This window comes from Octopus bimaculoides, chromosome 20, assembly GCF_001194135.2.
Source record: "Octopus bimaculoides isolate UCB-OBI-ISO-001 chromosome 20, ASM119413v2, whole genome shotgun sequence".
Taxonomy (NCBI): Eukaryota; Metazoa; Mollusca; class Cephalopoda; order Octopoda; family Octopodidae; genus Octopus; species Octopus bimaculoides.
Window position 1 is genome coordinate 1,585,220 of NC_069000.1, and position 13,004 is coordinate 1,598,223.

Sequence of the window (13,004 nt, forward strand, 5' to 3'; positions counted from 1 at the left end):
ATATATATATGTGTGTGTGTGTGTGTGTGTGTGTGTGTGTAAATGGATGTATATACAAACGCATATGTGAAAGCTATGCAAACTTTGGAATGAAGAAACTAATCTAATTGTGTAACAGACCATATCAGGAAAGTTGAAAGTTGATAGAATAATGACTAAACCAAACTGGTTCCATCATTTAAGGAATGGTCAGTGTTTTAACTGCCAATCTAGCTAACATTCAGAAGCTATAAATAAAACATTCTATGAGACAAATTCTATTGCATGCATAGTACTGGAAGAGGAGGGGAAAATAAGAAAAATAAGAGGAGGAGGAGGAAGAAAAAGGAAAACTGGACTCCTAAGTGAATTTGTTGAAGATATCATAGAAAAATGTGGTATGAGCAAGTGCAGTATTAATAGGTTTTCATAGTTGGAGATCATAGAAAATATAGATTTGATGGTGTAGCTGTCAACCCTGAGGAGTGGAGCAGGTATGACTGAACGGGTAAGATTGCTTTGCAATAATGAGCTCTCAGGTTCAGTGCCACTATCCACCCATTAGCATCAGACTGACTAATACTTCACAAACAGAATTTGGCAGACAGAAACCATCATCATCATCATCATTATTATTATTATTATCATTATTATTATTATTGCTTTGCTTTAATGTATACAAACTGCACCCAAGTCTCAATCAGAGAAATCAAGAGAGAAGATTTTTTACATCTAAAGATGCTAACAGGCAAGGTGCCATACCTTTGAAAGAACTGATGTCTAGAAACAAAAGTCTTTATAAAATTCATAACACTGAATGGGTAAGATTGTATTTACATGGAGAGAGGTTTACATAAAATATCTGAGGTACCCATAAATATGATCTTTTACAATCTACTTATTTTGGGGCGGCCAGGAATTTGGTCTACATACTTCTTTGTTATGTTTCTTCTTCTTATTGTTGTTAAAGGTGATGAGCTGGCAGAATCGTTAGCATGCCAAGCGAAATGCTTAGCAGTATTTTGTCTGCCACTACGTTCTGAGTTTAAATTCCACCAAGGTTGACTTTGCCTTTCATCCTTTCGGCGTCGATAAATTAAGTACCAGTGAAACACTGGGGTTGATGTAATTGATGAGACCCCCTCCCCACCTAAATTTCAGGCCTTGTGCCTATAGCAGATTATTGTTGTTGCTGCTATTTCAGCAGTTGAGTGGCAGATGCAAGAATTCTACACTAAATAACCTTCAAGTCTTCCGTTTGCTTCTCTTCCGTATGTTCAAATTTCCAAGTTCAAATCACATCAGAATTGACTTCTGTCTTTCATCCCTGTAGAGCTGATACAATAAATGCTATTATAATGATGATAATAAATCAATGATACAATTGATTATTATGAAGAGCCAGCAAATTGTGGTTCAGTGCCAACAACAAAAATGGTTTCTCCGTCTTTGTTGATCTCATTCTTTTACTCAATGTAGCACCCCCCCCCACCCACATCCTGCTGCTTCCTGTTTGTTTCCTTTGTATTGCATCTTTGTATTGTCTCTCCAATGTCTTGGGCTCTTGTGACCAATAAAAGAATTCATCATCCTTATTACTATTACCTCTGCCTTAACGAAGGTGGAGGTATTGTTTTCAGTCGTCTGTCTGCTGGATGGATTCAGATGGAACTTTCAGGGATGTTTGGCCTCGTGACTGGCATGAACTGATTAGATTTTGAGATCGATCCGGTACCGGACAAGGATTCTGAATTATTTTTCCTGTTTTTTTATTTAATTTTTGAGAGCAGTAAGGGTCATTCTCGTTTGTGAGAGCAATCGAGTTTATTTCAGATATTCTCATTTGAAAAATCATCTCTGGCTAATCATTGAGAGGACATTGTTGTTGCCTTGGCAAAAAAAGAAACCTATGATTCCATATAATAAAAGATATGACCTATTTCCCCTTCCCTTTTTTCATACAAGGCCTGTGCCAAATGGAAGCATTCTTTTCACAAATATACATATGTATCTGTCCAAATGGATTGTAGTGAAAGGAATGACATTGAAAAGCTTTGCAGAAGAAACAGAAGTTTCTTATCAGGTATCAATCTTGCTAAAGGAATTGTAAGCATTCATTTGGACAATTTCTATCTCAATTCTCACTTTAAGAACTTCTACTTAATAGGACACTATATATATATGTCAAGAGGATCAGTTTTTCTCATACGTCAAGACATACAAACTCTGTTAACACCTCATATTCTTCCCTTTATTATTAATAAAGCTGTTACGATGTATATTAACCCCTTTATCCATTTACTTTGGCCTACACTAGGAACAAGGGTTTAGGGAATAATAATTATTCTTCTCTGCACCCCCATCCCCTCAATCTAATTTATACTTTGACCTGGCTCCCAAAGTCAAATGAGTTTGACACCTGTGTTCTAGACAGCTATTAACCTTTAGCATGCTTAGGTGCATTATGTTGCTATAGAGTTTTCTCCCCTGTAGCTGCAGGTGCATTGTGCTGCATTGAGAAGGGAGAAAACTGATACCATAACCTAATGCTCCTACAGCATGCTAAAGGTCAATATTTACTGCTATCATCATCTATTCATATCGCTATTGTTAGTTTCACCTTTTTTATTCAATGTAACCTCTGTACAACACTGTACTTTGGTGGTTGTATTCTTTGTCTATTAAACTTTTATGCTGTCCCCAGCATGTCAGTGGGCCCATGTGGTCAATAAAAGAAAACCATTATAATTATCGTTACTGTTGACTTGATTCGTTATGACAACTGTAATGATGAATGTGTCTCAACAGGTATTGAAAAAAAAAAAAGAAAAGAAAGAAAAAAAAAACAATTGTTATATTTCTGTAGAGAAGAAGCATTAGAAAAATAATAAATAAATTAAAAAAAGCTGTAAGAATATGGAAGAGCCAACTAAGGAACAGGGGATGGTAGGATGTCAAAGTCTGGAAAAATAAAGAAAAAAAAACATGTCTGGTAACAATAGGTATTAAAGAAAATAGTAACTCTGGAATTGGGCAGCAATAGTAGCATGAAGCAGCAACAGCAAAAAAAAAAAAAAAAAAAAAATCAATCAACAGAACTGTCTTTAATAGAAATTATTATTAATGATAATAATAATAATAATAGTAATAATAATAATTGTTAGTTTCTCTGCTCCAGTTAAGAAAAAATAAATAAATAAAAATAAAACTGCTTCCTACTAAGTTAACGATGATTATAATTAAAGGTTTTGTTTTAATTAATGGGTTGGCATTGTTATTTATCTTTGAGCAATAGCACTTAAAGATTAGAATTGAGAGAAAAAGTAAGAAAGAAAGAAAGATAGGGAGAAAGAAAGAAAGAAAAAGGAATGAAAAAAGGCCACGTTTTTTTTCTTTTTTGGCAGACATTCATTAGAAATAACCTAAGCAAAGCAAATTAACAAGGAAATAATAAACAAATCCTGTTTATTAATTCAACAACAACTAATTCCTACACTAATTTTTTTTTGTTTTGTAGTCCAAGGATTTAGTTTGGGCTAAAATAAATTATTAATTATTTTTCGAAAAATACAAAATTTAAATGATAAATTTTTCTTTTTTTTTTTTTCTTGGTTTTTGCCTAATTGCAGCTTAGATCAGAAATGGAACAGTGAATAATGGGTGGTCATGAAATTGGGAGAAAAAAATGATGAATGAATAATAAGGTGGGTGGGTGTGTGGAGAGAGAGAGAAACAATTTGTTCTCTGTGTATACACTTGTGTTATTAGTAAACCAATTGAAGGTTTCATCAATTTCTTTCTGCAATTTTGAAATTGTAATATTTCTGTCTATCGCCAACAGACAAAGCAAAGATTCTTTTGTCTATATAATATCACCATCATCATTATCATTTCAATGTTCCCTTTCCCATTCTTATATGACTCAGATGAAATTCCTGAAGGCAGATTTTCTTTGGCCAGATGCCTTTCCTGTTGCCAACCCTCACCTGTTTCCAAGCAAGGTAATATTTCTCCATAGCCAGACATGTTTTACATGGAAATCTAGAAACAAATAACATCACTTACAAGGAGACACAGAAACACACACATATGATGAGCTTCTTTCAGTTTCCATCTAGCAAATCCACTCACAAGGCTTTGGTCAGCTAGGGACTATAGTAGAAGGTACTATCCCAGATGCTGCACAATGGGACTGAACCGGAGACCACATGGTTGGCAAGCAAGCTTCTTAACCACACAGCCACACCCGTGACAATCGTGATTTTACAAAAGAAGCTGTTGATCTTCAAATAATTATAGAAATGTTCAAAGGCAGAATGAACCAAAGAATAAGTTTAGAAAAGTTCCATTTCTAATGAAACCATAATACCCCCCACCACGACTTTTGTTTGTTTGGGTTATTTTCTTTCTCTTCTTGTAAACAATGCTTTCTTAAATGTTTTTATTAGGTGGGGGCGGGCGTGTGTGTGCAAAAAATTTCTCGTTTTATTTGCAAAGTATGTGCACATCCAGAAAGTATCCATACTGGAGCCAAGTAAAAACACACCCAGGGCACTCTGCAAAGTGGTTGGCGTTAGGAAGGGCATCCAGCCATAGAAACCTTGCCAAAACAGACAATTGGAGTCTGGGGCAGCTCCCTGGCTTGCCGACTCCTGTCAAAGAGTCCAACCCATACCAACATAGAAAATGGATGATAAATGGGGGAAAAAAGTATTCATTCTATTGTTCCCTTTTACTGTACTGCTAAGTTATACAATATAAAGGTGGAGACAAACACATACACAATGAGATACATTAGTCTGAACCAAGACAATCCAAAACAGACATTCACAGTTAAGAACTTGAGTGTTCACTTATCTGGAAAGTAGCAAACTAGTTCCAAAAGTAATGGCTGCCTATCAAGAGCTACATTAGAAGTCTGCTGGTGCCATGAATGCTTTTAGAAACGGTTTACTGAAATATTTATGAAAGTGTTATTTCTTTGTTTTTAATAAAGAATTCCAAGGATGTCAGATGAAAGATGGTAAATGGTAGATTAAAGAGGAAGATTAAATAAGGATAGAATATTTTAATGATTATTTTAAGGATTAAAAAAAAAATTAAAAAGTAAAATCCTTGGAATACTGGTTTAATTTTAGCTAAAACAGGTGTAAAAAAAAAAAAGTTTGAGAATAAAATAGTGGTGGCCATGGAACTTTAAGAAAGATAGCCAAAACTTGAAGAAGAATTCAAGGAATGGTTTGGAAAGAAAGAAAGGAAGACAGAAAAGAATGGTAAATAAAACAACAACAACAAAAATGTAATTGTGCATTTGAACAGAACAAATAATTGATTATAGAGGAAAAGTGTAAATTATATGATAAAAAAAATAACAAAAAAAACTATATCGGAATTTACCTGTAACAGGAATCAATTCCATTCAAGCCAAAAGATCTAAAAATTATTAAAATAATGTTTAAAAAAAAGAATGTTGATAAATTAAAGAGGAGGAGAGGGGGAGGTGTTACAATTTTAAGGACTGTGGGTGACAGGAGAAAAATTGGAATGGAATCAACAATATTAGTGTGTTTACTGAAATGGTACTTTATTTAGCTTTTTTTTTCTTTTTTATAGAAATAGTTTCAAGATGTGTCTTGCTAGTATTAAAACATTACTATTATTGTTACTTGACATATGCAACAAAGGCAGTATTAGATTAAAATAGCTATTTATGTACCATACTTAATGTAAATACACAGTGGATTGCAAATTTACAGCAGAATTCATCAGGAGATATCATTTAAGACATACTGTGTTTATAAATTCAATATATATTGGAAGGAAAATGGCAGAATTGTTACTGTACCAAGCAAAATGCCTGTGGCATTTTGTCCATCTTTACAGTCTAAGTTCAAATTCCACCAAGGTTGACTGTCTTTCATCCTTTCTGGGTGGATGAAATAAGTACCAATTGAGTACTGGAGTTGATATAATCAATTTACCTCCTCCTCCAAAATTGCTAGCCCTGTGCCAAAATTTGAAACCATTAAATATCGGAAGGAGATGAAAATTATCTCAGTAGCAGCAAGTGAGAATGCCAGATGCATTTCTACGTTGCTGAGCATCCTCAATGGCATGTAATCACAGCCAACTGCATGCTTGGATACATAGATGATTATTTTAATCTACTATGTTATGTTGTGCATAACAGATTTTTATTCAGCTAGGCAGCTATTTGCAACATCAGTGACTGTTTATTCACTGTGGTGGTAAATTTTGTCTCAGTATACATTTGGCTGTGAGTACATGCTTTTGACAATGCCAATAAGGCAGAAATTCATCTAGAGTTCTCATAAGCCACAGCTAGAATAACTTTTGTATCGCTTAAATATATATATATATATCTATATATATATTGTGCTTTTAAACATAGCATGTCCATAAGAGATATCATCTTTGGAAGAAAACCACAGTAGATTTGCTTTTTGTGATGCATTTGTATTAAGTATGACACAGTATATCGTTATTGGGCATTTTCACTGTATGACTGATCACAGGTCTGAGATAAGCCATACAGCACTTTAGGTATACAGTCTTTTGTTGGAGTGTTTGCTGTGTTGACAGGACACCAGGTAACATCCATGCAGTGCTCTGTGGTGCTATTTTCTGCATGTTATATATATATTGTCTGTCCAGGAATTTTGGTTATGACCTTAACAAGTTTTCCCTTTTTACCATTCCAGAAGCCCATAGAGACTGTTTACAACCTCTGCCCCCCTACTCAGGTTATCACCATTAACTGTTTCCTGGTATCTATCTTTAGATGCAGATAATCAATACCCATTTCTTCAAGCGATACATTATTAAATGTTGTGACTAGTATCTCAGTCCCTGACATGTATCAGTTAAGACTGATTAGCAAGTACCTTCATTCATGGCAGTCAACAATAGCAATATTTTATTATTATTATTATTATTATTATTAAAGTAAATGACTTCCATCTCCTTGAGATTTCAGCATCCATATCTCAGCATGTACTCATTGTGTGCCCCAAGAAGGCAGTACAACGAAGGCTAGGCAGGCTGAAACTTCAAAGTCACTGTCAATGCTATTCTTATTGAAGAAGAATTAAATACAAACACACACACACACAAGCTCATACATCATTACTATCATCATCATTGTTTAAAGTCCATCTTAAACAATTATGATGATGATGATGTATGATCTTGTATACATTCATATACATGTATATATGCATGTGTGTGTATGTATGTATATATGAATATCTATCTATATATATATGTATGTATATACACATGCACACACAAACAGATATTTATGCATGTGTGTGTGTGTGTGTGTGTGTGTGTGTATATATATAAAACAACGTAACCACTAAGATTTGTTGATGCAAACAGTATTAACGGACATATTAAAACAATATTCTGAAAATATTAAAATATTATTCAACATAATAAAAACCGTAGCTTCACTGGTGGTACTTGAACCGGGCATCTGTCATTTGCCAGGTTTCCTCTTTCAAACTAGTGTTTAGAATGACTTGCCTTAGCAGTTAATTCCTAATTATCAAAAAATATAAAATTTCAAAGAATCTTTTCTAGGAGAACCAAACTGCACATCTTCTACTAAGAGAAGGAAATCTCTCAACTCTTGCCGTAGAAGAACATAGACTGTTTCTCCTGTGGAATATTCTTTATAAATGTTTATCTTATCAAAATTTAAAACTGGAAATAAAATTTATTTGGCTTAAATGAGATACAGAGAAATTGTAACTTAACATATAAGAAAATCAAATAAATGAATAAAGACATAGAGTAAGTTATGGCTGAAGGTTCACAAAGGATGCATTATTTGAGGGAATATTAATTGTGAATATACTTAACACTCTTGGATACTCCTGTTGTGCTTATATATATATATATATATATATATATGTAGAGGTGGGTGAAATAAACACCTGAGATGTTTTATCCCGCATGAAAACTGCAGGAGTTACTCAAAGGTTTTGCAAGCTCTTCTGTGCCATTAGCAAGTATCTTAGGGTCAGAAGAAATAAAGGAACTGTTCCCCTTAATTTATATATAAAGGTGCAGAAAGTTTTCAATATTTTCAAATAGAATGAAATGAACTGAAATAAAGCAAAAATTTTAAATGTAATAATCCAAAAATGTTTTACTTTAGTTTATTTCATCCCATTTCATTTCTTTGGAAAATCTGAAGACTTTTTGCACCTGTATATAAACAAACTAAGGAACAATTTCTTCACTTCTTCTGACTAACCACATTGTTATTACCACTATACTATTATGTAGAAAAGTTTTATTCCTCATATATATATATATATATATATATATATATATATATATATATATATATATATATATGTATATATATGTGGAGTTTAGAATTGCTTGGAAGTAAGGAGAAATAGAATGTGGTTTAAAGATGAGATAGAGAAATTTGGATTTGTAATGATAACGGATGACATAATATAAAAAAGCAATAAAAAATTTCTGCAAGTTGAATATGATACAGCTGGATGATGGACAATGATAACCAGGATTAATGTAAGACTTGGAATAGAGTTGAATTAATTTGAGAGAGAGTCATGACTGGCAGGAGACCTAGATTCAAAACAAAAAGCAAGGAGGAATTACAATAATTATGTGACACACCGTACTGCAGAAGAGTGATTTCTTTTAGGAAAACATTGGTCTTGTCTATAGGTGTGGTGTTCTTTTCTGTCACAAACTGGTGCTTATAAAGTCTGATATGATTTTTACCTTGAACAACCTTGGTAGTAAAATCATTATTATTGTGGCTTATTTGAAAGTAACTTTTGAAATAAACAGAGACTGAGAGAAAGAGAGAGAGAAGAGAGAGATCGATGGGTAATAGAAAGATTAGTTTCCATCTTGTTTCTCTTCAGAGCTGATGAAGCCAAAGTATAGACATACTTTCAGGTCAGGTTGTAAGCAATCTCTAGATGTCTCGAACCCTTTTTCTTTTTGTCCAGAGGTTTAAGCAAGTTTGACAATAACATTGTGAAAATAATTACATAATTCACCATACAGCAAAACAACACAAAAACAAGAAGATGCTTTGGCTGAAACATCAAAGCTAAGGAAATTAAAACTGCCATCTTCTGATGACTAGCAATGAACTCTCTATAATTTGGGATGATTATATCACAACAGATTAAACTAATGTAGACACAATTAAATTAAAGAAATTTTGCAAAAGAATAACACATTTCTCTTTCATAAGAAACTTTATGAATTTTCTCTCACTGCTTTTCTATATTTCAGTTAATGCATTTCTTAAAATCACCGGATAGCAGAGTGTCTTCCTATAAATAGATTACATTATGTTGCTGAAGCTTTTTATAAGGAAATGGAGTGCTTCAGTGTAGAAGCATTTTATGGTATATCATCATCAGAGGCAATACAGAAGGTTATTTCATATTTCTTTTTATATGAAAATCATTTCAGGCAGAGAGAACAACAGACAGCAACAGACAGCAACACACACACACACACACACACACACACGTATTAAATCTGTAAAAGTATAACTATTTGCACAGTTGTATTTAACTCAGTCCTCCTTAGATTTCTGGTCTTGTTCTCTGATTCAACATATACATATGTATGTATGTATATGTGTGTATGTATGTGGATGTGTGTGTGTGTGTGTGTGTGTGTGTGTGTGTATATATATATATATATATGTTGTTCTTATTTTTAATCAGAAGTCACACAGTGACTCTAGGGCCTTTCTGTTGATTGAAAATAAAAAAATATACTCTCATGTACTGAGTTCCATTTACCATTTGTTTGTTCTATGAAACTTTTATACATACATACATACACACACACACACACACACATATATATATTATATATATATGTGTGTGTGTGTGTGTGTGTGTGTGTGTGTTTTTACTGTTGTTTCACTTGCACTGAATCTTGACACTATGTCGTACATATATATTTTAAGAAACCTATAGTAAGAGGAGAGGAAAAAAAATGTGTAAATTATGCACAACGACATACATGTTTGAAGGTTTAAATTGAATGAATGGATTATGAAGTTTGAGTTAAGGAAATATGAAATAAAGAGAGAACATTCTCCTAAATAATTGAAAAACAGAATTAATTGTACTTGGAATTGGGATCTGGTTTCAACATGTCTGTTATATACAGGACCTTACTGAAAGAAATAATTATAATAATAAATCACAGTCAGATGAAAAAAAGGATGCATTTGGAGAATTGTATTGTTGGGAGACTCACCGAGGAGAAAGGGCAAGTGGTTCTAAGTGGGGTTTCCCATCAGCTGGTGCTGAATTCTTACGAATTTGGTAAGCATTAGCTGATTTCCCCACTGGGGTTGACGCAGATGTCTCTGCCTGCTTGGCTTTCAACCTGCGTTCTATCATGAGGTAATACGTAGCAGCAATGTGATCATAAGAATCTTTTTCCAGTGATCTGCAAAAAAAAAAAAAAAAAAAGGAAAAAAAGGGATATTTTGGTAAACAATGCAGTAAAAGGTTGTTGAAGATGGACCAGAATATCCTGAAGGGTTTTAGTCAAAAGAACTGACACTAGTGCTTCTTTTTAAGTCAGGTACTTATTCTCTTGGTTTCTTTTGTTGAACCACTAAGTTGCATGGACGTAAACAAGCCTGCAATGGTTGTGAAGCAGTGACGAGAGACAAACATGAATGTGCGTAGGTCCAAGTGAAGAATGATGCAAATAACTGCACAATATGGATGTGCAAATCTCAGTTCTCCTGATCTTCATTAATTTCATTATATATACATACATATACACAGACACACACATACATACATACATATACGATGGGCTTCCACACAGTTTCTGTCTATCACATTCACTCAAAAGCTTCCGTCATGATTTCATATAAGACCTTTCAGGCGAGATGACAAAAGACCAAGATATCTGGCACCTGGCCATACTCAAGAAGAACCGTTCTCCTCAACAGAAGTGTTAAGACCAATCCTTCTGATGGCGTAGAGCGCCCTTCCAGTGCCACACAAAAGCACCCAGCACACTCCGCCTTTTTAATGCTTTTGATATTCAGAGCTAAATATTCTTTTTCGTTATCTAAAGACTGAATCACAATTTAATTACAAAGAAAGAGAGAAAAAAAAAAAAGGTAGGTGGGTTTAGAAACGAGCCCTGCAGGGTGGGGCAGCTGCTGCAGTCAGTGTTGCTGGCCATTCTCTAGAGCAACACTGCCACAGTCATGGCTGAACATGCCATTTGTTCTGGGGTGTGCACCCTCCACCCCTGACACACTAATTGTGTTGCTTAACCACGCCCACCAATTTTTTATTTTCTTTTTCTTCGTCTCCTTGTAATTAAATTCTGATTCAAATCTTTAGGTAAATAAAAAGTATATTGAGCTTTAGAAACAAGATGTTTCAAAAAGGAGTTTCATTAAACTACATTTCAAATCCCAGATAGCTTTGGCTGCAAAAAGGTGACAGGTGGTGGGGGTCAGCAGAATCTTTACAATACAACACTGATGATGGGTCCAAAAACTGTTTAATGTTGAACTGGTATTATTTCACCAAATCACTCCAAATTCTTACTCTTTTCTAAATTAACCAAAACACATTGGCAGTAATATATTTCTGTAGAGATAATAGTAAAGAAAAGGGACAAAGACACTTGGCTATCAGTTCACAGCATATTTTCTACCCAGCATGCAACATCCATTTGCTTAAATTTGATAAAATGTTCTCATTTGCTGGTAGATTTTTCTGCTGGCATTTCTGAAATAATACCAAACTTAGCTTCCTAATAAACTGGTTTCTGTAACCTATTTGATCACACAAGTTATAACTTGAAGGAATTTTCCGTTACGTAATAACAGACGTGTCTAAATCAAGTCAGCTGCAACTGCCTTCTGGTTGTGTTCAGATCAGGTTTTCCTGTCAACTAATTGATGCCTTTGCTGCTAGTTTACAGTTTTGCTTGCAGTTTTCGTGCTACTTTTCCTATTGATTTTGTCAAAAGAATAACATCATTTGCTGTAGGAAATTTCGAGAGACACTCGGTGTATTTCGGAAGCTGCCATTACAGTTTTCAGATCTAATCGTTTGTAATGTAATAAATCCAGAAAAACTTTTACTGAACATCTCCCTCTACTTCTATCTATATTTTAACCTTTTAGCATTGAAACTGGCCACATTCAGCCCAAATATTCTACATGTTTTATGTTTGGATCAGCCACACCTGGCCTCTCACAACACACCTACATTGTCATTTTAAGAATAAACAATGGCATCATCAAAATCTCAAAGCTCCAAGATGTTGTATGATTAATTTAAATTAAATATGCATTACATTTGACAGAGTAATTTGAATGCTAAAGGGTTAAACGAATGCATTAACAAACCAATGAAAAAAGCTTTTTTATGTGGTTGCTCAACTTGCTAAAAAATGTCAGATAAATCTCCTTCAAATTATAGCCAACTATCTTAACACAACAAGAAGGCCTTTCATGATAATGTAGTCTTGTATATATAGCTTTAAAAAAAAAGAAAAAAAGAATAAAAGGAAACACTCTATATATATATATACATATATAATGTACACGATGGGCTTCTTTTAGTTTCTGTCTACCAAATTCACTCACAAAGCTTTGGTTGGCTTGAGCCTATAGTAGAAGGCACCTCCCTGTGGTGTCACGCAATGTGACTGAACTTAGAACCATGTGGTTGCAAAAGAAGCTTCTTACTTATCTATCTATCTATCTATCTATCTATCTATCTCTCTATCTCTCTCTCTATCTATCTCTCTATCTATCTATCTATCTCTCTATCTATCTATCTCTCTATCTATCTATCTATCTCTCTATCTATCTATCTATCTATCTATCTCTCTATCTATCTATCTATCTATCTCTCTATCTATCTCTCTATCTCTCTATCTATCTATCTCTCTATCTTTCTATCTATCTATCTATCTATCTATCTATCTATCTATCT

General features: G+C 33.9%; 1 protein-coding gene across 4 annotated transcripts in view; it reads right to left on the bottom strand.

Moving 5' to 3' along the window:
• The window catches only part of LOC106877542 (SNF-related serine/threonine-protein kinase), a 45,212-nt gene that overhangs the window by 24,377 nt on the left and 7,831 nt on the right, over positions 1 to 13,004 (bottom strand). For 2 of the 4 annotated variants that reach the window (XM_052975146.1, XM_014926469.2), the window contains exons 2-3: positions 10,279 to 10,473; positions 5,377 to 5,412 (exon numbers count right to left, since the gene is read on the bottom strand). In XM_052975146.1, coding sequence (XP_052831106.1) covers positions 5,377 to 5,412; positions 10,279 to 10,473 — 231 coding nt within the window. The remainder of the gene's footprint in view (positions 1 to 5,376; positions 5,413 to 10,278; positions 10,474 to 13,004) is intronic. The other 2 variants (XM_052975147.1, XM_052975148.1) reach the window with 1 other exon arrangement.